The sequence below is a fragment of the Lactuca serriola genome, chromosome 8, assembly GCF_051521515.1.
Source record: "Lactuca serriola cultivar US96UC23 chromosome 8, Lser_US96UC23_V15, whole genome shotgun sequence".
NCBI classification, from domain to species: Eukaryota; Viridiplantae; Streptophyta; class Magnoliopsida; order Asterales; family Asteraceae; genus Lactuca; species Lactuca serriola.
Genome location: NC_136415.1, coordinates 116,795,867 through 116,821,417, shown reverse-complemented (window position 1 = coordinate 116,821,417; position 25,551 = coordinate 116,795,867). Strand labels below are relative to the sequence as shown.

At 37.2% G+C, this 25,551-nt stretch overlaps 1 protein-coding gene and 1 non-coding gene across 2 annotated transcripts; one reads left to right on the top strand and one right to left on the bottom strand.

The window, feature by feature from the left end:
• Positions 1 to 2,968: 2,968 nt before the first annotated feature.
• LOC145067334 (uncharacterized) lies at positions 2,969 to 7,865 on the bottom strand. The gene is made up of 4 exons (XM_079014501.1): positions 6,537 to 7,865; positions 5,237 to 5,430; positions 3,988 to 4,412; positions 2,969 to 3,096 (listed from the first exon to the last, which is right to left on the bottom strand). Exons 1-4 carry the CDS (start codon positions 7,863 to 7,865, stop codon positions 2,969 to 2,971), a joined length of 2,076 nt encoding a protein of 691 aa, XP_078870627.1.
• Positions 7,866 to 8,751: 886 nt separating this feature from the next.
• Positions 8,752 to 8,858, top strand: LOC145071618 (small nucleolar RNA R71). Its single transcript, XR_013690623.1, has one exon. It is a non-coding gene; the product is annotated as a small nucleolar RNA R71 (small nucleolar RNA).
• Positions 8,859 to 25,551: the final 16,693 nt, after the last annotated feature.

Sequence of the window (25,551 nt, the reverse complement as noted above, 5' to 3'; positions counted from 1 at the left end):
TTCCCTTTCACTCCCAAGCATGTCTTTTGGACTGAAAACAAAATTTAAACATTATTAAGTACCTTTTGTCCACATTATACACATAATTAGTTAAAAATGAATAAAAATGTATGCTAAATAATTAACTAATTATGCACATATCAAAATACCCCACACTTGACTTTTGCTTGCCCCCAAGCAAAACTGAATTTTAAACATATTAGAACCACATATGACAACTCCAATCTAACCCAACCATTATGCCAAGACCGCAACGCATGCATTTGTGTCTAAAATTGTCCTAGATACCCCCATACTCCAAATACTCACAATCCTCATAAACATTCGCCCACTCACCCCGAACTATGCTCATTTTATGCATCCCTCCAAATCCATCCCTAGAAAACCTCTTAACCTCAAGGTATTTTTGTTTGAGCAACCCAAGCATACATAATCTAGATAATTACAATTTATGATACCAAATTGGAGCTCTTTTGGAATTCTTCACTTCTTGGCATTTGATCTTTGATCTCTTTGAATTCACCACTTTGTTGTTTGATTTTTGGTATCTTCAACTTTTTGAATTTCTTTGGAATTTTTGATCTTCTAATTTCATATTTGACTTTGATGCTCCAAAAATTCTTCAAACTTTTCTTGTAATTTCTCTCTTTTTTTATTTTTTATTTTTTTTACATGTTCCTCACTTTTTTTCACTCAAAACCCTACATGCTTAAGCAGGGGCGCTCAACTTCAACCTTTATTGGCTAAAGATAACAATTTTCCTGGATACATTTCTGGTACACGATGCTAAACATATTGCATACCTCAGGCTGAGCGAGGTCGTGTTTTTGTCCCATGATTTCACTGGAATAAGGAAGCCACAAATGCACTAGAAGGTATATAGGGTCAACTAAACATTTGGGTTTTCATGCAATTATCAACACAATTCTAACATGGAATCCTAATTTACTTTTACCAAAATTTTCTAAATTAATTCCTAAGTAATATTTTTGGTATGCAACAATTTTTTTTTTTAAAATTAGCCTAAATTAAGACTCTAAATTTTCTAATATGTGACCAACCCCCTACCCCACACTTATTTTATGCAATGCCCTCATTGCATATTATGCAAAAAACAAAAATGCAAATATAGAGAGAATTGGAACAAACTCCCCTGGGGTAGCAGTCGATAGGTTGATACTCTTTTCTTCAGCTCCATCTTCAATTGACTTTAGCCATGGGAACAACTCATCCATGTCTTGGGTGTCATGCGTCTCGTGTGGTTGACAACTTGAAAATATCACGAAACAAGCGTCTTAGAAAATCCCCAGTAACAGCTCTTCACGAAAAGTGGATAAATGCTGCAGTGAAAGTGCTCAAAACAGTTATGAACTTGAAAATTGCAAGTCTACTCGGCGAGTATCTCTTGACTTGGAACTATAACGTGTAATATCCCATGTACTCGTCGAGTAGAATTTGTGCACTCGGCGAGTAGGCACTGTATTGCCAAAACTGATCCAGCTCGTGTTCCTTTTGACTCAGGTTTTTAAATTGGAAATTTCACTGACCCTTACTCTAAATCCTTCAGCAGCAACACTCTCCATTACTCTCAACTCTAACGGACTCAATCCTAAGGACAAGAATTCATACTTTTTCTTGAACATCTCTCATTCCTTACTTGACCCTCAACACTTTATTATGCTTCCTAACCTTCCATCCCTGAAACATAAGCAACTAAAAGTGAAAGTAATAAAAATCCTAAAAACAAAAATCATCCAAGTTTTAACAATTGTTCAAAACAAAACATCATAAAAAAACAAAACATAAAAATAAAGTCCTTAATCTTCTTCTTCCATATCGGCTCCTCCTGCGCCACTTCCTCCTTCTTCATTTCTTTTCCTCATTCTTTCGTCCCAACTCATAATGTATGGATAGCCGGGTCCGGGTCTTGGTGCAATGTTCATCTGTTGGAAGAAGTATTCAAAAGATTGATTATTATAATTAACCCCTCGTCCAATATCGTCCAAATAGCGCCGGTACTCCACTTGATTCCACCCATCGTTGTCCTCCTCCACCGGAATAACCGGTGGGTCTTCTCGTATCGCTCGCTACGTTGCCTTACCCGTCTTCCCGGCTCCTCGGGGATTGCCGGCTTGTCTGCATGTGGAATGGAAAAGGAATCACCAAACTTCTCCACGATCTGTGCCCTCCTGTATAATGCAGTGTTGAATGGGGGAGGATAAATGACCGTGAGTGCTCTTGCTTCTTGCAAGTCTAAGACCCCAAACGACCTGGCAAGCCTTGTAACAAACATGCCTCCATTAATTTTTGAGTTCACCTTTTCCTTAACCGCCCCTTCAGCAAGATACTTGGCGATGCAATAAGGGAGATTGCAGAAAGCATCGGGAGTAATAATACTCCAAAGATAGAAGATATCAAGGGTTGGGACCTTGTCCCAATCCTTCCGCATGTTGATGGTGCTGGCCACGAAGCGGTGAATAAGACGATGGATCGGCGAGCGAATATGACCCTCCTGAGAGGTAGAAGGAATATACACCCGGTTGGCAATAGTATTCCACCAGGTGGAGGCCACCACTGCCTCAGGAAGATCCTTATGGCAGTTCTCCAGAAAGGCTTCAAAGTCCTCAGTCAGCATAGTGCTCTGATCATAAATCCCCAGCCTCCAAGAAAATTCAGCCATGCTGCACTGTCACAGCTCCCCACCCAAAGAAAAATAAATTATGTTGGGGTTGTAATACTCACTACCACCTCGGAATGAGATGGTAGCAAAAAAATTCCCAACACAGTTCAGCATAAATAGGCTCTTGTATCTTGAATAACTGTAACCAACCATCACATATGATGGTGGTATCCCCCAAGTTGCACTCCTTCACCAAATATGGGGTGAGATCCTCCTCCAAACCCACTTTTCCCAACCAATCCCAGTCAACAACGTTAGGCAAATGGATCTCCTTTTGTTTCAGCGCCTCTAATTTGCTTTTTGCTCGAGCTCGGGATGATTTGGACGTGATTTGTCGAAATGAGAGCCACGGAATATCACCTTGGCTTCCTCCTCTAGAAGACTGCCCCCTTCTGGACATGGTATCTGCATATCAACTTTAAGAAAACACAAACAAACAACACCCATTAATTAAAATCGAAATAAACAGGGCTGTATAGTCTCCTATTCGCCGAGTTCATGTCCTACTCGGCGAGTAGGATGAACAGCGGGACCAAAATCCGTTGATCATATATGGGGTGCCCAAAACTTCTAATTTTTCACAGGGTTTTGCTGTATTAAGTCAAATAACCATAAATCCAAAAGAAATTTCTCCTAACATTACCTAATTCGTGGCAAAATTAGAACCCTAGAATTTGAGGAATCCCCCAAATCCGAATTTAAGCAAAATAGGGGCAAATCAATGATAAAGCTTGAACCTTTGATGAGTTTTAAGTATAAAGATCTTACCTTTTCCTTTGAAAGACGAAGATTAAGTGGAAAACTGAAGAAATAGCAGAGGGTGCTTGAAGGACGCTGTGCACGGCGAGTGAATGGGTTAAATGGGTGAAAACCCTTATTTTACAGTTTTTATACCATCTGTGTAAGTTGGCTACTCGCCGAGTAAAGAGGATCTCTACTCGCCGAGTAGAAATGCTGTTATGCGTTTATTGGGTTATTCGGGCAGGTACCCGCCGAGTATACGTGCCTACTCGGCGAGTAATCCTTGCAGTTTGAATAAAAATTAAAATGTTTTTGAAAAATTAATGTATTTTCTCATTTTTAACCATCCACCCCACACTCTAGGCATTGCTTGCCCTCAAGCAATTATATTATTAGAAGAAGACGAGTGAAAAAATAAAATAATAAAAATAAAGTAAAGGAAAGAAAATGCAAACTTGAGACTCGGGTTGCCTCCCGAGAAGCGCTTCTTTTTAAGGAGTCATTAGCTGGACTCCTCCCCTTCTACGTGGTTGCAATCCCTTCCAACAACATCAATTCTTCCATACCTTCATTCCTGGGGACTCCTTCTTCGTACTTTTTGACCCTATGTCCATTGACCTTGAAAGGTGTTCCATCTCTTGACAATAGCTCTATAGCACCATGTGGAAACACCGTCTTTACCAGAAAAGGACCATCCCATCTTGACTTGAGTTTTCCTGAGAAAAGCTTTAGTCGTGAATTAAAGAGCAACACTTTTTGGCCTTCATGAAATTCTTTATTTTCTTTTATCCTCTTGTCATGCCACATCTTGGTCTTCTCTTTATAGATCAATACACTAGAGTATGCATCATTACTAAGCTCCTCAAGAGCATTCATTTGCATTAACCGGTTGCTCTTGAGTTCCTCCATGTTGAAGTTGCACATCTTTAAAGCCCAAAATGCTTTATGCTCTATCTCCACCGGCAAATGGCATTGCTTTCCATAAACTAACCTATATGGTGTAGTACCAATAGGTGTTTTGAAAGCTGTACGGACGGCCCAAAGTGCATCATCTAGCTTATCCGACCATTCCTAGCGATTGCTCCCCACCGATTTCTCCAAGATTCGCTTTAAAGCTCGATTTGTCACTTCAGTTTGTCCACTAGTTTGTGGATGGTAGGATGTAGAAAATTTATGGGTTACCCCATATTTCTTTAACACCTTCTCCAATTGGTCATTGGCAAAATGCGTGCCTCAGTCACTTATAAGAGCTTTCGTGACCCCAAATCGTGAAAATAACTTCTTTAAAAACCGCACCACTACCCGACCGTCATTAGTTGGTAACGCTTGTGCCTCCGCCCATTTGGATACATAATCCACCGCCACCAATATGTATTTTTTCCTTTAGACATGGGAAATGGTCCCATGAAGTCGATCCCCCACACATCAAACACCTCATGCACTTGGATACTATGTTGTGGCATTTCATTTTGAGATGAAATGTTTCCCACTCTTTGACAAGCATCACATTCTTAGACAAATTGGGCTGCATCTTTAAAAATCGTGGGCCAATAGAACCCAATGTCAAAGATCTTCTTTGCAGTGTAATGTGCTCCATGATGTCCTCCCGTGGGCCCGCTATGACAATGCTCTAATATTTTCCGGCTTTCATTCCCGAACACGCATCTTCGTATGATCCCATCCGCACAACTTCGAAAAAGATATGGTTCATCCCAAAAGTAATATTTTATCTCGGAAAAGAATTTCTTCTTTTGTTGACTTGTGAGATCTTTTGGGATGTAATTGCTAGCTAAGTAGTTAGCTATATTTGCAAACCATGGTTCTTCTCCCACGGTCACCATAATATACTTGTCTGGAAAATCATCGCCAACTCTATCTTCGTGCAATCGTGGGTTTTCAAGCCTTGACAAGTGGTGAGCTGCTACATTCTCCATTCCCTTTTTGTCTCGTATCTCTATGTCAAACTCTTGAAGAAGTAGCACCCATCGTATCAGTCTTGGCTTTGCATCCTGTTTGGCAAATAAATACTTGATAGCAGAGTGGTCAGTAAAAACGGTTGTTTTAGATAAAACTAAATAAGGATGGAACTTATAAAAAGCATACACCACAGATAATAATTCTTTTTCCGCAGTGGTGTAATTTTTTTGGGCTGGATTTAGAGTCTTGCTAGCATAATATATGGGTCGAAAGTGCTTATCAACCCTTTGTCCAAGGACAGCTCCTAATGCAAAGTCACTAGCATCACACATAATTTCAAAGGGTAAACTCCAATTTGGTGCAACAATGATCGGGGCATTAGTTAATTTTTCCTTTAAAAATTCAAATGCCTCTAAACACTCTTTAGTAAAATCAAATGGTGCATCTTTTAATAGTAATTGTGTTAGAGGTCTAGTTATTTTGGAAAAATCTTTTATGAAACGCCGGTAAAAACCCGTGTGTCCTAGAAAACTTCTAATGCCCTTCACATTAGTTGGTGGGGGTAATTTGGCAATGGTGTCAATATTTTCCCGATCCACTTCAATTCCCATTTTGGAAACCTTGTGGCCTAACACTATACCCTCCTTAACCATAAAGTGACATTTCTTCCAGTTGAGGACCAAGTCGGTTTTTTCACACCTAGCAAGCATTAAGTCAAGATTTGTGAGACAATCATGGAAAGAAGATCCAAAAACAGAAAAGTCATCCATAAAAACTTCCATGAATTTTGCCACCATATCGTGGAATATGGCTGTCATACACCTTTGAAAAGTCGTGGGTGCATTGCATAGCCCAAAGGGCATGCGCCTATAAGCAAAAGTCCCATTGGGGCAAGTAAATGTGGTATTTTCTTGGTCCATTGGGTCTATGGGTATTTGGAAATAACCCGAGAATCCGTCTAGAAAGCAATAGTAACTATGACCCGATAATCTTTCTAACATTTGATCAATAAAAGGTAAGGGAAAGTGGTCTTTACGAGTGGCATCGTTTAGCTTTCGATAATTGATGCACACTCTCCAACCGGTTACCGTTCGTGTCGGAATTAGCTCGTTCTTTTCGTTGGTTATGACCGTCATCCTTCCTTTCTTGGGCACACCAGACTCACCCACGGACTGTCGGAAATGGAATAGATAATTACCGCATCTAAGAGTTTAACCACTTCCTTCTTGACTACTTCTTGCATATTCGGGTTTAATCTTCTTTGGTGCTGTACAACCGGATTTGCTCCTTCTTCCAGATTGATTTTGTGAGAGCAATAAGATGGGCTTATTCCCTTAATGTCGGTGATGCTCCATGCTATGGCCCTCTTCCGCTTCTTCAACACTTGCACGAGCTCTTCCTTTTCAGATTTGGACAGGTCAGAGGCTATGATTACTGGCTTTTGGTTTCCATCTTCAAGGAAAGCATACTCCAAATGTTCTGGTAACTTTTTGAGCTCAGATTTTTGGTTCTGACTGTTGTACTCGCCGAGTGCAGGTAAGGTACTCGGCGAGTTGGTAGTTGCATTCACGACTTCTGATTTTTCTGAGGATGAACTCCACGAGTAGATCGGCCCTACTCGGCGAGTAGAGCTGTCAGTTTGCTTGACTATTTCTTCAAATTCAGCTTCTTCCAGCAGCCTTTCAATCTCCATTAAGTCTCTTTCTGCATCAAATTCTTCATCACAAATTGTGGACTTGCTGGAATCTTCACTTATGCACTCCTCCAATAGTTCGTCTAGCATGTCAATTGAGAACGCCGTGTCGTTACTGTTCCTTGCGTACTTCATGGCTTGATCAACCCCAAAAGTTACATAATCATCACCTACCCGCAAAGTAAGCTTTGAATCCCTCATGTCTACTATAGCACTCGCAGTGTTGAGGAAGGGTCTTCCGAGGATGATCGGGACTTGAGGATCCGCCTCCATATCTAAGATTATAAAATCCGCAGGAAAGACGAATTTGTCCACCTTGACTAGTAAGTCTTCGCATATGCCTCTTGGGAACGTGACTGTCTTGTTTGGTAAGTGAATTGCCATGCGAATTGGCCTTGGTTTCGGGAGATCCAGCTTCTTAAAGAATGAATATGGCATTAGGTTCACACTTGCTCCCGAATCGGCTAAGGCATGAATGGTAGCCAAGTTGCCAAATTGGCAAGGTAGAGTTAAGCTCCCCGGGTCACCTTTCTTCTTTGGTAGCTTATTTAGCATAGCAGTTGAGCAGTTTTCATTGAGGACTACCTTCTTCACTTCTTCCATCTTCCTTCGATTAGTGAGAAGTTCCTTAAGGAACTTAGCATATTTGGGCATTTGGGCGACGACTTCAATGAAGGGTATGTTGATTTGAAGAGCCTTGATATGATCTAGAAACTTCTGGTACTCCTCTTCCTGCTTCTCTTTCTTAGCTCGGGCTGGGTTTGGCATTGGAGGCTGATACAGCTTTTCAGGAACCTGTTCCTTCGGATTTGGCAGTGTACTCGCCGAGTCCATATTTGGTACTCGGCAAGTAGAGCTGTCAGATTGAAGATTTTGATTTTCTGCTTGATTTTCTGCTTCCTCCTTCTGTGAGTCTTTGGGTGCTTCATTCTGAATAAGGGCCAGAGGAGTATTTATTTTCCCACTTCTTGTTGTAACTATATTTATGTGCGCGCCTCATGGATTATTTTCGGTTTTACTGGGGAGTTCGCCCGGTGATCTTTGGTTGATTTGTTGAGCAAGTTGCCCTAGCTGCGTTTCTATGTTGTGGATAGATGCTTGCTGGTTTCTAAGCATGGTCCTTGTTTCTTGAATTGCAACATCATGATCACTATGTCTCTTTTCTGAAGCAGCTACAAATTTGGTAAGCATCTCTTCCAAACTTGGTTTTCTTTCTTGTGCCGGTTCCTTCTTTTGGTAAAACCCTCTTCCTTTCTGCCTGAACTTCTCCTCTTTAGCCTTCTTGTACTCTTCATATGGGAGCCACTCTTTCTTTGGTTTTCGCCTATCTTCATCATATCGGTCTCCACTTGAGTAACAAACTTGCACCTTCTTGTTGCCATTTTCATCCAAGTCGCAATCTCTAGTAAGATGAGGCCCATTGCAGTTTTCACAACCCACCTGAATAGCATGGATCGTTTGATCCATTTTATCCATCCTCCTATCCATGGTTTTTAGCATAGCCATGACCGCGGACAAATCTTCAGTAGCTGCATATGCGGCTCCCCTAGTAACATCATTTCTTCGGTTGTGGTATTCTCTAGAGTGCTTAGAGAATTCTTCAATTAATTCCTTGATCACCGGGGGTGGCTTCTTTGTGAGCGGGCCTTGCGAGTCAAGTAACTGCCTAGTTGTGACATTGACTCCATCATAGAAAATGGAGACTTCTTGCTGGCTATTTAGGTCATGGTGTGGGCAGTTTCTTAGTAAGCTCTTGTACCTCTCCCAAGCTTCATATAGCGACTCTCCAGCTTGTCGTTCAAAGTTTGCAATGGCCTTCTTCAACTTGGCTATCTTGGAAGGTGGGAAAAAGTGATCAATGAATTCTTCTTTCATCTTGGCCCATGTGGTGACTGATCCGGGGGGAAGTGACTTGATCCAGTCTTTTGCAGCGCCTTTGAATGTCACTAGAAGCATGCGAAGTAGCTGAGTCTCGCGAGGCACATTTGGAACATTGAAGTAATCAACTATATCATTGACTTCATCCAAAAGCTTGTAGGCGTCTTCGTGGTCTTTTCCACAGAAAGGAATTTCTTTAAGTAAAGCTAGGATATGACCCTTGAGCTCAAAAGTAGCAGTCGTGGGAATTACGGGTTGCACAAGTCCCGGGCCAGTGTCGTCGCGCATCCTCTTCTTCCATTCCCCCATGGGGATTTCATCAATGTTAGCCATGGTAAGAGCTAACTCGTTGCCGGAATCGGAGTCGTGCCCGTATGTGGGTTCTTCTTCTTCCTCGGTGTCGTACTCGGTATCTTCCTTGATCGGGTCTTCGCTTGTTATAGACGCGTTGGATGCTCCTGATTTGCTGCTCTTCTTCTTCTTCCTAAAAACAGTCTTCAAATTGGACAAAGGTGACTTCTTTGGTCTACTCGACCTCTCCACGTCCTTTCCTTTGTTCCTTTTTAATGTGGATTAGGGATCTTCAAACGGGGGTACCAGCGGGGTGTTTGATCCTCTGGTCATGAAAGTCCTGAAATAAAACAAGATAAAAACGTAAAAAGAACAAAAAAGTGTACTAAAAAATGAAAATTAATCTGAAATACTGTTGTACTCGCCGAGTAGGTGCGAATGCACTCGGCGAGTAGCAGTGAAAATTTGAAAAACTTCTAAGCTTAAGTATAAAACTAAAACAGATGCTAAAACCTAATTACTAACTATTAATTTGCAATAAATTAACTTTGTGCCAGTAAACTCACACAAAGGATAAAAAAAATTAGAAATTAGATAAATTATTTAGAACCGTTCCCCGGCAACGACGCCAAAAACTTGATGTGTGTAAAACGAACTAGTTTTAATCCTACTTTTAGTTAATAAAGAAGCACACAAAGGCAGTGAACCTGTCTTTTAGTGGTATAGTTGGATAAGTAGGGTGTCGAACTCAGGGAACGGAAATTAATCTAATAACTAATTTTAACTAAACAAGTAATAAAAGTAAAGGGTTTTTTCTCTAGTTTTACAAGACTAGAAACTTAAACATAACACTTAAAACAATTAACTAACTAAACAATTAAAGCAAATGACAAATTCACCAAATTTATTAAAGGGTTTCTGTTTAGGTTCAACTAATTCACTCCTACGGTTATTTAAATGATAAATTAATTATTATTGGTTACCAACTATAGTGGTTAGGTTCATGTTCATTACTCCTAACCCTTAGACAATTAATCAATTCAAGCAGTGGCCAATTGTTTAAACTAATTAATTCCCTAGTTTAATTATTTGGATTAAATAAGATTTGTAATTGGTTAATCAAGTTGGTGTTTTAATTAACCTCTTGTTTGTTGGTTTCTCAAACAAGCTCACACATTAATTTACCCATTCTCTAATTAATCTTAATTTCATCTTCATTACTCTTAAGCATATGATCAAGTGTTCACATAACATATGAGGTTAATAATTAAGAGATGTTCATGCAGCTTAATTACCTTCCGATTAACAGAAAATAGTTGTCATTAATGCATAAGGTTCTTTAACAAACTTAATTTAATAAAATCACCAAATAATAATCAATCATAAAGTATATTCTAAACCATAGTCTTCCCCAACAGAAACAAAACAAATTTAGTTCATAGTCATGATAAAAACAAACTCAAAAGCAGATTTAACTAAGCTAAACATACTTAATTCCTAAACCTAAGTGGAATGATTAACCTAATTGCCTTGATTCTTCCAAGGATTGAAGATTTGGGTTCCTTAGCTCCTCCAAGGGTTCTTCAATCGCAGATGAAGCTCCAAAAACGTTAGAAGTCCCCTCCAATTGGATAATAGTTTGGTATTTATAATTATCACAAAACAGGGTGTACTCGGCGAGTAGCAGACCCAACTCGCCGAGTAGATGCTACTTATCCGTCTCATACCAGGAGTCTTGACTTATCTTCTGGAATATTCTAATGGACTCGCCGAGTAGGCTCGTGAACTCGCCACTAATCCCACTAATTGCATTTTTGGTAGACTATTCTAAATGATTGTTTAAGATGAAGTCTCCACTAATCCCACTAATTTTCATTCCAGAAGACAAGTGCTTCAAAAGTTCTTTTTCTAAGTGGGAGCAATTTGGAACTTTAAGAGCTAAAGAACCATAAACTAAATGCATCATAGTTTGGAACTAGCAAGTTTTCAACTGTTGTTGAATCTGCTCAATAGTTGATCAGAAACTAATAAAACACAAAGAGATGCATTCATGTATGATTATCAAGTATGGGCTTGATTAATCTTCCTCGATATATTATGAATATAAAGCGTTAGTGAGTTTTCAAAGGAGAAAACATACATGAATGAAAATCCTTCCAAATTTAAGCTAAACATCTCAAAGTAAGAAACTTCTTTCTTCTAAGATAATTACATAGTGTGATTTGATTATAAATAAAAAAGATTCCTGTGTTTTATACAAAGCTAGTGGGAGTGCAATAACATTCCTAGTCTTATATGTAGTCGACATACTAATACATGGAATAAAGATCTATATAGATAGATGATGGAAACTTAAAGGATTAAGTAAAATTGCATTAATTTCAAGGATCTTAAAGAGCTTAAGATAAAGGACTATGAGAGTTATCTTGTCAAATACCACATGCCATGATTCTGAGCGAAATCCTAGTGCAAATGTTTTGAACTAGATAATATGATTGTATTCCTTATGTTTGTTGTAATTGGAATTAATCATATATGTCATGATTATGCATAAAGGCCAAATAAGTAGTATCCTTAGAGTGTGTCGAATGATACCAGTATAATTTGAGAACAATTCATTGTGTGACTTATTGGAACATTCTAAAGTACTTTCAAGAACTAAAGAAATATTCCTAATCTGCAGATTATTTGAAATAAACCTATGTTTAAAGCTATTACATATGTGCTAAACATTCAAATAGATTGAGATGACTCTCAGTCACATTCGGGTATGTCCTCGTTATGAATGAAGAGAAAGTTACATGGATAGTGCTTTCATATAGATTATTATTATAGTTACACATCAGAGTTAGAGTACATTGTGGTTTGGAGAACCACATGCTAAGAAGCTTAATGTATGGTTCAATATTACTATGAGTAACCCCATTACGCAAGTATTGGTATCTAAGTCATATTTAAGCATCTACTAAATTGTCAATAGTTTTCTTTATATATGAGTTATATATAAAACTGAAAATGTTTGTATTCACAAAGTTTATACAAATCAAGTTTGACAAATCTACTTGACAAAGCTCCTTCATTAGCTAAAGCATGAATGTCAAGCTGGTGCTATAGGGCCTTGTTGATATAACTAGATGTATTTGATTGAAATTTAGTATTTGGAAATTGGAACTGTTGGGTTTTGAGCATTCTAACACTCCTAAGTGTATGTGCAAGCCTAAATACTTTGGATCTATGTTTTTTCTATTATACATGCAAATATGAATATCCAAGATATTACCCTAACTAGTATACAAAACATTTATAGTTGGGAAAAAAACTAGATAGAAATACATACCTTGTTGATGTAGCTTGACTCCATGAAGCTCGAGAACCTAGTGCCTGAAGTGTGACAGCTCAAATGGTTCACACAACATCACCAACACATGGAATAACCATGAGAAGAAGACACTCATGCTCAAGTCGTCTTGCCCTCATATATGTATCACTATTGCCAATTTCTTGAGAAAAAGGGGTCCTTATATAGTGTGCACATTAGGGTTACTCCATGTAACCCATGACTTTACCCATTCCTTATGCTCTATGGGTTTTAACCTCCATGGAGTATCCATGGATCACCACATGGGTTAAACCCAACATAAGGAATCATGGATCATAAGCCCACATTTATAAGAATGAATGATTTACACAATCAATCCCCATATATTTAATTAGTCTCTTTTTGATCACTAAATTAAGTCCAAATTAATTCTTGATCAATACTAATTAAATAACATGATTTCATATTAATATATTAGAACTTTTAATATATTAATATGTCACAAATGTCCTCTCCTCACAAACGCTCTATCTAAATGTTCCGATGCCATGCAACCCAAATAGACCATGCCGAGTCGGGTCAAGTACATACTAATTATAGTTATGGACTTAGACACTAATCCAACAGTCTCCCACTTGGATAAGTCTAAAACTGTTATTGCGTATGAGTTCAAGAACCAACTGGCAATCGTAACACTCAAAAGCCGCTGTCGAACTCTAACCTTGTCGATGAACTCTGACCTTTGTCAATGACTTATCCATTAGATAAGGGATCATATATTCCTCTATCCTAGATGTCATATGGACTGAGACGTGGATTATAAATCATTCTCTCTGTCCATTTGTTGTTTCCCGATTTCCAATTTATGACGACTGACTAATTGAACAAATCAAATCAGTCCAGGCCCGGCCAAGCACTTACATTTGTAATCACTAAATCATCGAGGGGCCCACATATATCGCTTTTATCCCGAAGGTAAAAGGAATGGATAAACTTCGACTCATATGGCTTGTTCTACTACTTGTTGAATCATACACAAATGCATGTTTTATAACATCGAGTTACCAATGCGTTCTCGCGCAATCAATGTACAACCAACTCATAGTAACAACTCATTTCTCTAGGTTTGAAGAATATAAGATATTATCATCTCATGATCACTCATGATAAAATCCATGAAGTGAGTCAAATGAGCGTAGGTTGAATCCAATACTCAGAACTTATGAGCACTCATGAGTGTTGTTGCACCGCTTTGTCCAACATCTTAGACTTCTACAAGCCAACCCATGATAGTCTTGATTCATATCTACTTCCAACATATGACCAACTGTGGATGGTTTGAATAACTTAGTCATTCAGGAAGAACGACCTAGTTCTTCTGGAAGTCAAAACATTCAAAGTGAAACACAAGAATAATCGAATCTAATATGGTCTCTGAACTTATGAATATAAATAAACACACCTTTTATTTATCACCATATTGATTACCCATCATTCATTGCATACTGTTTCAAACTATCAACTCTATACTTGAATTAAAACAATAGTTGTCCCATGCTCCAAGCATGTACACTATGTTTTTCTAAACAGTAGTAATGTTATACACCAAGTATCCATACTAGGTTTGTCTAAACATTAGTTATGCCATACACCAAGTATGCATACTAAGTTTGCCTATGATCTTTGCTTTGTGAAATAGATCGACTAACATAATTCCAATGATTCTCATTTCACAATCCCAAATCCTTACCGCAAATGCAAGAATTCCAAATTCCTTCCATTTACCTAAATCTGTTAGATTCTAAACTTATATACATTGATCCTCTTGTAACGATTATGCACATAGTCACCAAGACTTGTCAACAGACATTACAGAGTATTCCAATGGAGATCAACTCCATGGAAATGAAGTCTCATATTCAAAGTACATTGCTTTGAACGCCCTTCTTGCATTAAGTTTCCTAATCTTACACAGATTTAATGAATAACTTCCACCTATGGGAACATTTCCATATTCCCATTCTGACTATCAATCCTGAACAAGAGTTGCCTCTTTTCAGAATATGTCAATATGGTCATTCCAAAATTTAACACTATACTTCCAACTGTCCCTGAGCAACCAATCTTTGATAAACCTTAGATTGTCCTCGACAATTGCTTAATCAGTTTAGTCATATCCAATTCAAGACTTTTCCCCTCTTAATGCCTTGAGCATTTAGAAAATTTAGAAAGGATGAGTATTATTGCACATGCAATCGATCCTATATCCGAAGCATATGGGACATGATTCATGATGTCTCACATAAAGACTTGATACTAGACCAATCCTTTTGCTATAATATTTCAATTTGCCAAGTTCTCATAATTCAGATTATGAAAAGGGATGTCGTAATCATAATCGAATTTTAGAATGCAAATAATGGAATCATATATAGAATTTCCTTATGTTGATCCATTCCAACAAAATCCATATATATATATATATATATATATATATATATATATATATATATATATATATATATATATCCTTAACTAACGATGATTAAAATCTCAATCTAAGCTTTTAGAATTGAAATGAAGTACAATTTCCTCTCCCTTAATTATAGCAAAACAACTTTTTCCCAATTGAAACTTTTGTTTTCTATAATTAACATTACTAACTTGCAACACTTATCATAATTATCATGCTCTCACTAACATGAAAATTATTAGCATAACACTTATGCTCCCATTAGCTTTGACATGTACCCAGAAATCAGATGAACTTCCAGAAATCAATACTTTATTGACTTTCTTACCAAAGTTCAAATTTCTGATACGAGATGCTTTGATAAAACTTTATCAAAATCAGACACCTTCCCTTAGATAACTCACATGTGTGTCTAAACAATTTTTAGAACTATGAAAAAGAATTCCGTAATCATAGTCTCAGTTGTTCAGACCTTTGCCATTCCTCACAATTCAATGTTAGTGTGCCGGTTAACCACACATGCTCCACTAACGATTTTGATAATGCAAATATCACACTTGCTATCTACCTACAATCTACTTAGTGAAAGCGTTTCCTCACCATCATTTTCATGAATCGGAGAGAAACCTAATGACACTTAGATTTTATGGTGTATGTGTTCATATCCATGTGAATTTGTCAAAACCATAATCATAAGACAAGGTTAGTGACAAATCCAAACTCATATAGATTGAACTTGTGCAGTCTTAACTTCTTGCCACATGGCAGCAGAAGGGCCTGCCATTGCTTCCAAGTTGTTATGCAAACAATTGAGAACATGTAGATCTCAAATGTATAGCCAACTTTACTGGAAAGGGGACAGAAATGTCAATATGTTAACACGATAGGTTATAAACCTCAAGTCGCGAGCTAGTGAGAAACTACAGGTTTTATTCTTGATTAGATCTTGAAATACTTTCAGAATCTTTTAGACTCCCACTGTCCTCTTGACATATAAGACTATCTTGCCAAATATTCAAGAGATCGTGCTGATTCTTTATCTATACAAACACTTCACACAATTGGCCTTAGTTGGTCTTTGTATTATCCAAAACATCACAACTTACCGATTTCAAGTGTACAAGAGTTGGACACTTTTACTCTTACATTTGACAAGTGTTTTAAACCTTTCTTTAAGATATATCACTCAACTTACATTCTTGGAGTATGACTCTAAGACTTTTTTTGGAACGAAGTATGACATATCTTCTTGATTTAACCATTTCAGCAATTCTTGATTCCTCTTCTTAGCCATAGGAATGCACTAAGATTTCCTTAGAGGACTAATTGTGATATGATTTCTAAATCATTAAGATGATCACAAAACCTGATACTAAAGGACTCTCCTATCTTTTAAGATTTGAGAGACTTTTATCTTTCTGCCCAATATGATTCTTCTCATTCATTCTGCCATACATTGAAACTTTTCCAATGTTTCAGAATTATACTTAAACTTGTAAGTATAACCATATTTACTAGGCTTTAGTAAATCATGACGAACAGTCTTATCGATCTTTTATGGTGGACTTGACCAGCGCACCAAAATGTGTACTCGATTGCTTAGTCCTTTACTTGACTCATATATACATGTGAACAAGGAATTAATTTTAATTTTCCAAAGATGAAAATTCTCATTCATCATACTATACAACTTGCATGGTTTCCAAGTTTCTATCCAACTGAAATGTTGGGTTATGAGAATTTTTCCTTATTTAATAAATTAGACATTACAACAAATGAAAGAAACAAATCCATTTTCCAATACTGCTATCAATGGAATCATATAAGCAACAATTTTTTTTTCACAAATGCCATTGTAAGGATACTTAGAATAAATAAAATAAAAAATTTCCTTTAATTTTAAAACATTGCGGAAAAACTTACCCTTACAGTGCAAACGCATATGAAAACTTTGTTGTTATCTATTCCTAAGCAATATATCATAACTCCTAAGCAACAACTCAAAATTCTGATCACCGAACCATGCGATCGAAATCCATCTTCACGATTAGAATCAACATATACTTCCTTTAAGTTTCTTCACTTTTTCTTTGATTCTTAAAACATCAACATGTGACCCAGTCACATCATGTAATGAGAATCTCAGAATAAAACTTAACAGAGTTAGATAGTGGACTTTTACCTAAAGTAGAGTCAAACTTCTTGACTTGATCAACCTTATGATCTTTTAGGTAAATAGGCAGCTTCGCAATCAATGCCCCTTCCTTTGGCAAGAGAAACATATGGACTATTTGGAATTGGTGCACTGGACTATCTTAGACTTGCCTTTCTCTTTACCATTTGGTCAACCGATTTGACTATGGCCAATCCCTTTCCATTGGGAAGAGAAAGCTTTTCTAGATATCCAATGTTACCATTTTTCAAAGTCTATGGAAGTTTGGGAAGTCGATCTTCTAATCAAATTTGCTCTACAAGTGCTCCAAATCATTGCTGATTCAGCAGCACAAAGCAAATATATAAGATCATTAAGGGTCATGTCATAGTCTTTTACATAGTAGTCCCAAAGGAACTCACTATGTGACTTAGAAAGTGATTGAACATCCAAATTTCTCAAGACTTTGACGCCCAACTCTCCCGACTTGTCAATATGTGACTTCATCTCCAAGATGCGATCACACATAGACCTTGCTTGCCAATAGGGCTTGAGTGACCTTGAACTTATGGGTTAGGTAGAATAATTGGAGGAGGTGGAGGAACTAAAGTTCCAAGAGACATGGGTAGATCATAGATGTCTGAACTAGACATACTTTGGGAGATATTCAAGATAGTTGATTCAAAGTCTTTAATATAACACCCAATATGAAATAATAAGGCTAGGACCCAACATAATATTTTATAACTTGGAAGATGGATGCCGTAATCCAAGCTATAGAATATTTGAAGGTAGGCAAATGACGATTCACCAATTTCCACCATGAAAACAAAATAATTTATTAGGTTTTAATTGGTTTTGAAACTCCTAGATTCTTTTGAGATTCAATGAACTTTTCAATGGCATGTTTCAATCTCAATTGTGCCCTTCAGGTTTTGTGACTGGGATGCCGAGGATCACAAAACAAGGTGTGAAGTAACCATGCAAATTACTTGGTACTCTTAAATGTTTATCACTCAACCGATGTGCCGGTTAACCACACACGCTCCATCGGCCTATGATAAACTTTAAGAAACCCTTTGCCTACCTTGTTAAATCAAGCTAGTGTGCCAGTTAACCACACGCGCTCCACTAACCGACTTATGCAAAGTGCAAAGTGTAATTTCATGGGTTAGCACCTTTTTCACATTTTCCTAAGTAAATAAGATTGAGAATTTATAAGTGTTTAGTTACTTACTATTTATCATTAATACTTTTAATGAAGGGAGAATTATAGTCCTTGTCCTACCCGTTCGACTAACGACCCTGCACCAGTCAAGGAAGCGGTGAGTGAGAGTGGACACCTATTAAACTGTCATTTTATTGGCAGTAACCTTATACCCCCCTTATAGTCCGACTTCGTGAATGAGGCCTACTAACGGTAAGACTGACTTGCTATTATACATACATACATACACACACACACACACACACACATATATATATATATATATATATATATATATATATATATATGATTAACTTATAATATTATAATGTATAAGGGTTGAATTCTAACTTTTAAAATCCTAAGGGCTTAATTTGGAATTAAAGTATTCATGAAAGAAAACTTTTCAAATTCCAAAACTTGAGGGTAAGTTTTGAACTATTCAAAAACTTTTCAATTCCATAACTTATGTGTTTAAAGTAGTTTTAATTCAAAAAACTCTTCAAGTTCCATAACTTGAGGACAAGTTATGAAAGACTTTAAACCATTAAAAGAATGTGACTCTTCCTTGTTCATAACTCATGGGAAACTTTATGAGTTTTATGAATCTTAAATGTGACTTTTCATATAACTTGAGGACAAGTTACAAAAACACATTTTAGAATCAACTCTTAGATTAATTTGGACTGAAAACAACAATTTCACATAACATTCCTATTAATCTAAGCAACTCATAAGAACAAGATAATTTAATCAAGCTTTTTCATGTAATTAGCCTAATCACTAAACTAATACTAAACATCAATCTATTGACAATTATCTTTGAAATTGGATTAGCATGAACATTACCACATCAAAAACAGGTTTATAAGTTGAAAAACAGCTTAGGGTAATGTTCCTAATCCAATTCTAGCCAAAAAAACTCGAAAAAATGCTGTCTGGGGCTCCTACTCGTCGAGTGTATGAACCTACTCGACGAGTAGGATGATTTTCTTCATGGACTCGGCGAGTCCAGTGCCCAGATAGCCAGAAAATCGATTTTTTTCAGCTTTTTCAGCAATTTGCATCAAGTATAATTGAAAACAAACCTAGTCTCTGATACCACTGTTGGATTTTGAGCATTCTAACACTCCTAAGTGTACATGCAACCCTACATACCTTGGATCTTTGTTTTCTCTATTATACATGCAAATATGAATATCCAAGGTATTACCCTAACTAGCATACAAAACATTTATACTTGGGTAATAAACTAGATAGAAATACATACCTTGTTGATGTAGCTTGACTCCATGAAGCTCGAGAGCCTAGTGCCCGAAGTGTGACACCTCAAATGGTTCACACAACATCACCAAAACATGGAATAGCCATGAGAAGAAGACACTCATGCTCAAATCGGCTAGCCCTCATATATGTATCACTAGTGCCAATTTCTTGAGCTAAAGGGGTCCTTATATAGTATGCACATTAGGGTTACTCCATGTAACCCATGACTTTACCCATTCCTTATGCTCCATGGGTTTTAACCTCCATGAAGTATCCATGGATCACCACATGGGTTAAACCCAACATAAGGAATCATGGATCATAATCCCACATATATAAGAATGAATGATTTACACAATCAATCCCCATATATTTAATTAGTCTCTTTTTGATCACTAAATTAAGTCCAAATTAAGTCTTGATCATTACTAATTAAATAACATGATTTCATATTAATATATTAGACCTTATAATATATTAATATTTCACAAATGTCCTCTCCTCACAAATGGTTTATTCAAATGTTCCGATGCCATGCAACCCAAATGGACCATGCCGAGTCGGGTCAAGTACATACCAATTACAGTTATGAACTTAGACACTAATCCAATAGGAACAATACAAGCAACATATATTGTAATGAATTGATATATTGGATATGAGTATTTCATTGAATAATTGTTGTGTTCTATATTAGCATAATTAAATCATTGAATAGCTAAGTTATTCTAAATGTCCATATTGGTTCATAGTTGTGGGAGCATCTATGAGGTAAGGCTAGTATGAGTGGATTGGTTAATTTTCGTGGAAATGAAAATAGAAAGAGCTGCTACCAACTTCATAGGTAATGGATTAGGAGAATAAGTATTGGACTTGACCCGCATCAAAATCACTTTATTGATCGTAGTCAAGAGTAATGTTTTGATCAAGGTTGTAAATTTGTATTCTTAGACTTGAGATACATATTTTGGACTTGAGGTGTAGGTATTGTTGTGCTTTGACATGGTTTAACGTTGTTCCGTTAAAGACAGTCATAAGGGCCATCGTTGGGTATAACATGAACTACATTGATGGGTGTATGTAGTCGAGATGGGATTTTTCCCTGTTATTCGTTAAGAGTTAGATATCTAAGGCCCCACTCAAAGTTGAATGCTAAATAAGATTGATTGTGATCCATATCTCATGTTTAACATGATATCTAAGACAAATGAATAATTGATACCACACCTTTAGTAACAATTGTAGCTTAGAGCTCCTGGAATTGGTTGTTGATGAGATGACACCCTTCATATGTTGTTAGGGGCAGTAGCCCACTACTAGACGTTAGCTACTGTCTATGTTAATCTATAATGAATCTTGTGCAAGTGGTAGATTTTTGAATCTATATTTCCAAGAATCATTATGGAGTGATATTGTTAATAATATATGATCCTATAAGGTCACACCTTTATCAAGTTGGCGCATTTTGTATATTTATTATTAATATGATTATTAATAAATAATATCAATTCTTTTATTTAATTAGGGAATAGTTATTGTTTTGTGAAAATAATAATTATAAGAGAGTATAACTAGTTATTATTTAATATGGTATGAATTAATAAGTCATGCACAACCTTTTGGACTAGTTGAGTTGTTTTGTATTTTACCTAAAGACAATGTTTATATTTTATATACTTTGAGTTTATAAAAATTAAAGAACTCTTCTCTTTTCAAGAGGTATAGCCAAAAATATTAAACAAATATGGGGGTTGCTTGTCAACCTCCATGATTTGTCTCCCAATGCTTCTAAAGGCTACCATTACTTTAGAGTATTTTAATGGTTATGCCTTACTTTTCATGGAGTATTTAAAGGAGTGCCTTGCATGAGTTTTGAGAAAGTTTTTAGCTCTTCTTTTCTTCTCTTTTTTCTCTCTAAAACCATGAGTTTTATGCCTCAACAACACTCTCTCTTTCGAAGCTATATGTTGGTGTTTAGATGTGACATCCCCATTTTCACGGCCAAAAAAGACCGATTTTGTTTATGCTTTATAAAAATCAGAGTATCTCTTTTAATAAAAAGGTTGCGGAATTTGTTCCCAGTAAAACATGATAAATACGTTATCAAAGCATTTCCGAAGAAAAATATTTTTATTCATTTTAAAACATTTGGGATGTCATTGTCAATACAGAAACATAAGCATAAACAGAACTTACATTCATTATCACTAGTGATTTATATCTCCTTAATCTCTCAGTGTAACGTGACTTTATATCAACACCTGTGATATAAATAAACTGAGTGGGTCAGGTTGGGAAACCTGGTGAGTACATAGGGTTTTCAACCCACAATAATATAATTATTATGATTAATCATCAAACAGTTAACCCAATTACCCATCCCCATTATCTTCTTTACTCTTAAGGGTCTACCCTAAGAATCAGCTATTTCTCATTCATTCATTCTTAAGGATTTTCCTAAGAAATAGGTACGAAGTCCATCGTTGCCTATGACACAACTGTTAAGCACATCTGCTAGTTCTATCACTTAGGCGCAGCTTCCAGAATTGTGACATTCTCTATAGGGCGCATCTGCCGGTATAGTCCTTTAGGCGCATCTGTCGGGGTTATGAGGTTATCTATTAAGCGCTTCTACCGGTAGAGTCCTTTAGGCGCATCTGCCAGGGTTTTATTGACAATATCATTTTCAAGAGTCCACTTGCAATACATGTTAATGGGTTTTTAGAGTACACCGGTGAACACATCGTTCACAAAACCTACAGGTTGCGAGTCTGCTAGTGTTCCACTGGACTGTCTAGAGTAGTCCGTGGTTGTCATCTATACTCTGCTAGATGACGGGGCCAGCATTTGGGTATAAGGCTTATCACATCGTCCACCTCTCACCCTTACCTCATGGTCTATTTCCCCTCTCACCTCATCATCCAACTCATATTTCATCTATTACATCTACCCATGTTTTACCCAAACATTTTCATAGATATAAAATACATATACAGTTTAAATCATTCAAAACGTGTATAAAATCGTTCATCTAGCATAGACAGCAAGTACTCAGATAATATGCACACATAACACGTAATTTATATAAAATACTTCATATCTATGTGTAAGATGAAAGTAACTATGCACTCACCTGGAAAGGTGGTGACTCGGTACTCGGACAACACTTCGTTACTCTTAAAACGATTTCCCTCGACAAAACCTAGTATCATTACCACTAGGGTTTAGTTCAATATTCGTTGAGACTAGTTTAATAGTCTAGCTATTATTATTATATAAGCGTTAAACAATACTATATAACTCATAATAATAGCCCAAATAATTATTTTAAGGTCCTAATAATGTTAATATAATTAATTAGAAACTATATTAAAAATAGCATAGGCGTAGCTCACTTACAGCAGGTTTTATCGAAAACCGGGCTTTGCTTGGAGCAGCGTTTCCGAACCGAAGGACCCTTTTTCTCGGGACTCCGGGAGCCTCGGGGCTTCCCTTGGGTGCCAGGGGTTTTACCTAGGGTTTAGGGGGCTTAAGATAGGCTAGAGAGAGAAAGTAGTGAGAGAAAGAATGAGTTTTGGTGTAATTTCCTCGACAGCCTTTGCAGTCCTTTTATAGGCGCAACTCCTCGGACGAACGTTGGGCGTTCAGCACAGCTACGCTGGGCGTAGCTTCGGATAGGGTCCAACTGTCTCGCATTTCGGAAGAGGATAAGGACCAAAGGTACGCTGGGCATACCAACCTCGGACGTGGGGCGTAGGGTGAAGCAAGGAGACATGGCGTGATCCGAAGGGTGCTTTGCGATCAGCGATGGACGGCTGCAATGAGGCCACGTCATCCATCTCGCATCAGACTTCGTGATTTCGATTCCAAACTTCAAAAATTCGTATCTTCCTCATACAAGCCCCGTTTTTGATGTTCTTTATATCCACGTGAAGGCGGGAACGTACTCTACAACTTTCGTTTAGACTCCGTCGGCTAATTTTGATTTATTTTAAATTTTATATTTTTAACAGGCCGGGACATGATTGGTTTGTTAAAAAATCCATAACTTCTTCATCCGACGTCCGTTTTTGTCTGTCCTTTTATCGTTACGCTAATATTAACGATATCTTCGATTCTCGTTTAGGTTGTGTTGGCTAAAAACCGCTCGATCTAATATTCGAACTTCGGGTTGTACACTGTTAAGCCGAAACTTCGAAAAATCATAACTTCCTCATACGAAGTCAGATTTGGGCGTTCTTTTTATGGGCGCTCTCGTTTTAACGTATTCTACGACTTTCATTTAGATCGCTAAGACTAAAAATCACTCTATCGTAAATTCACTATTTACGCTTCCCGGTAGCGTGTCGGTTCCGTCGCGAAACTTCGACGGGTCATAACTTCTTCGTTATAACTCGGATTTCGGCGTTCTTTATATGTACGGAAACCTTGTGACATATTCTACAACTTGGTTAGGATTATTTATTCTAAATAATCTTTTGTCGAAAAGTCACTTTCAACCCCTATTATCTCTTAATTGACTAACCCGGATCTACGGGCGTTACATTAGAGCCTTACTTTGTGTATTCCTTTAGTGCTTAATTTTTTAAGCAGTTAAGGCTTAAAGAACAAAGTATTACAAGAAGGAACTAGCATCCAGGTGCCTTACTTTTGATGGTGGATACACATAGAGAAAATTACACTCTTTGATTTTTTGCTATCTTCATCAACACCCCAAAACCAAGTGGGTTCAAAGGCTTCAAAGGTTATTAGTCTGAAAACTCTTTGGTTGTTTTTTATTTCATTCTACTAATGGTTTGGTGTTGTTATGAACTAAAAATAAACTTGTTATTTTTAAAGTCTTCCGTTGCGATTTTTGTGAAAAACAAACTTATATTTTGTTTCAAAACCTATCACAAAGAACTAGCATTCTACATCAAGTTGAGTCATTGTTGGTGTCTCTAAAGTTCATCATTCTTCATCAACTTCAAAGCCTCCCAAGATGATCCAAAGAACTACAAATTTTGTCATTTGTTCATCTCTTCTTTGGTTGGTGATTTATTCTTTCTACTACCTGCAAGAGGATTCTTGGTGGGTATAAATTTTCTTATGTTATTTCGAAATCTCAAGTCTTCCATTTGCCAAATTTTCTAGTTTATGGAACTATTTTTGAAATAAAACCCAACAAGCCTTGATAAGCCATGCAAAGACATTAAGTTTGGAGTTTTATAGCTTATGACGTTTATTAAGACTAAATATGAGAATTAGACATGGTATCTTTCTATACTAAACACTTAACGATTAAGTTGAAGTTCTTGGGAGTATGCAGGGTGTAACTTCCATTACGCGGGGCATAACGTCAAATTTCCTGTGTTTTCCATCTAAGGCTCTATACAGGGTGTAGAGCTGGTACGTTGGGCGTACTCGGTCTGAATGTTGACTTTTGACTTTTAATTGTTGACCGTTGATGTTGACCAAGTTTGACCTTAGGTCATTTGGGGTAATTTGGATAGTGTATTGAGGTTGGGTCCCTGTTTTATTGTATAGGTGATCTGTAGAGACAGTGTTTGGAGCAGGGATCAATTCAACTATCTTTCAGACTGTAAGGTGAGTTTTCCTCATTGTACTCGTGGGTTGAAGGCACTAATGCCGGCCCGCTAGGTTGTATGATGTATCATGATATATAGGATGTTGCTGTGTTGTGGTGTTTTGTTTGACTGGTGGATTTGCATGATTATCTGTTTGGTGGTTATATGTTTATCGGTTGCATATGTTGACATAGTGCGGTAGGTTGAGGCACTACTACTTTGTACGAAAGCCAACAAACCCGGGAGCAATCCAAACATAAGTGGAGGGCCGGGAGGGAAAACCAGAATTATGATGTGGACTCGGGAGCAATCCAGACATAAGCTGAGGGCCAGAAGGGCAATCCAGACTTATGTTGTAGGCTCAGGG

Excerpts from the sequence above, each read along its gene's own strand:
- LOC145067334 (XM_079014501.1), bottom strand. The coding sequence starts at position 7,865 with ATGGACTCGGCGAGTACACTGCCAAATCCGAAGGAACAGGTTCCTGAA. Across the intron at positions 5,431-6,536 it reads TGGTTAAACTCTTAGATGCG|GATGCAAAGCCAAGACTGAT; the intron begins GTAATTATCTAT and ends TTTGCCAAACAG. Across the intron at positions 3,097-3,987 it reads AGGAGTCCCCAGGAATGAAG|TTGATATGCAGATACCATGT; the intron begins GTATGGAAGAAT and ends GTTTTCTTAAAG.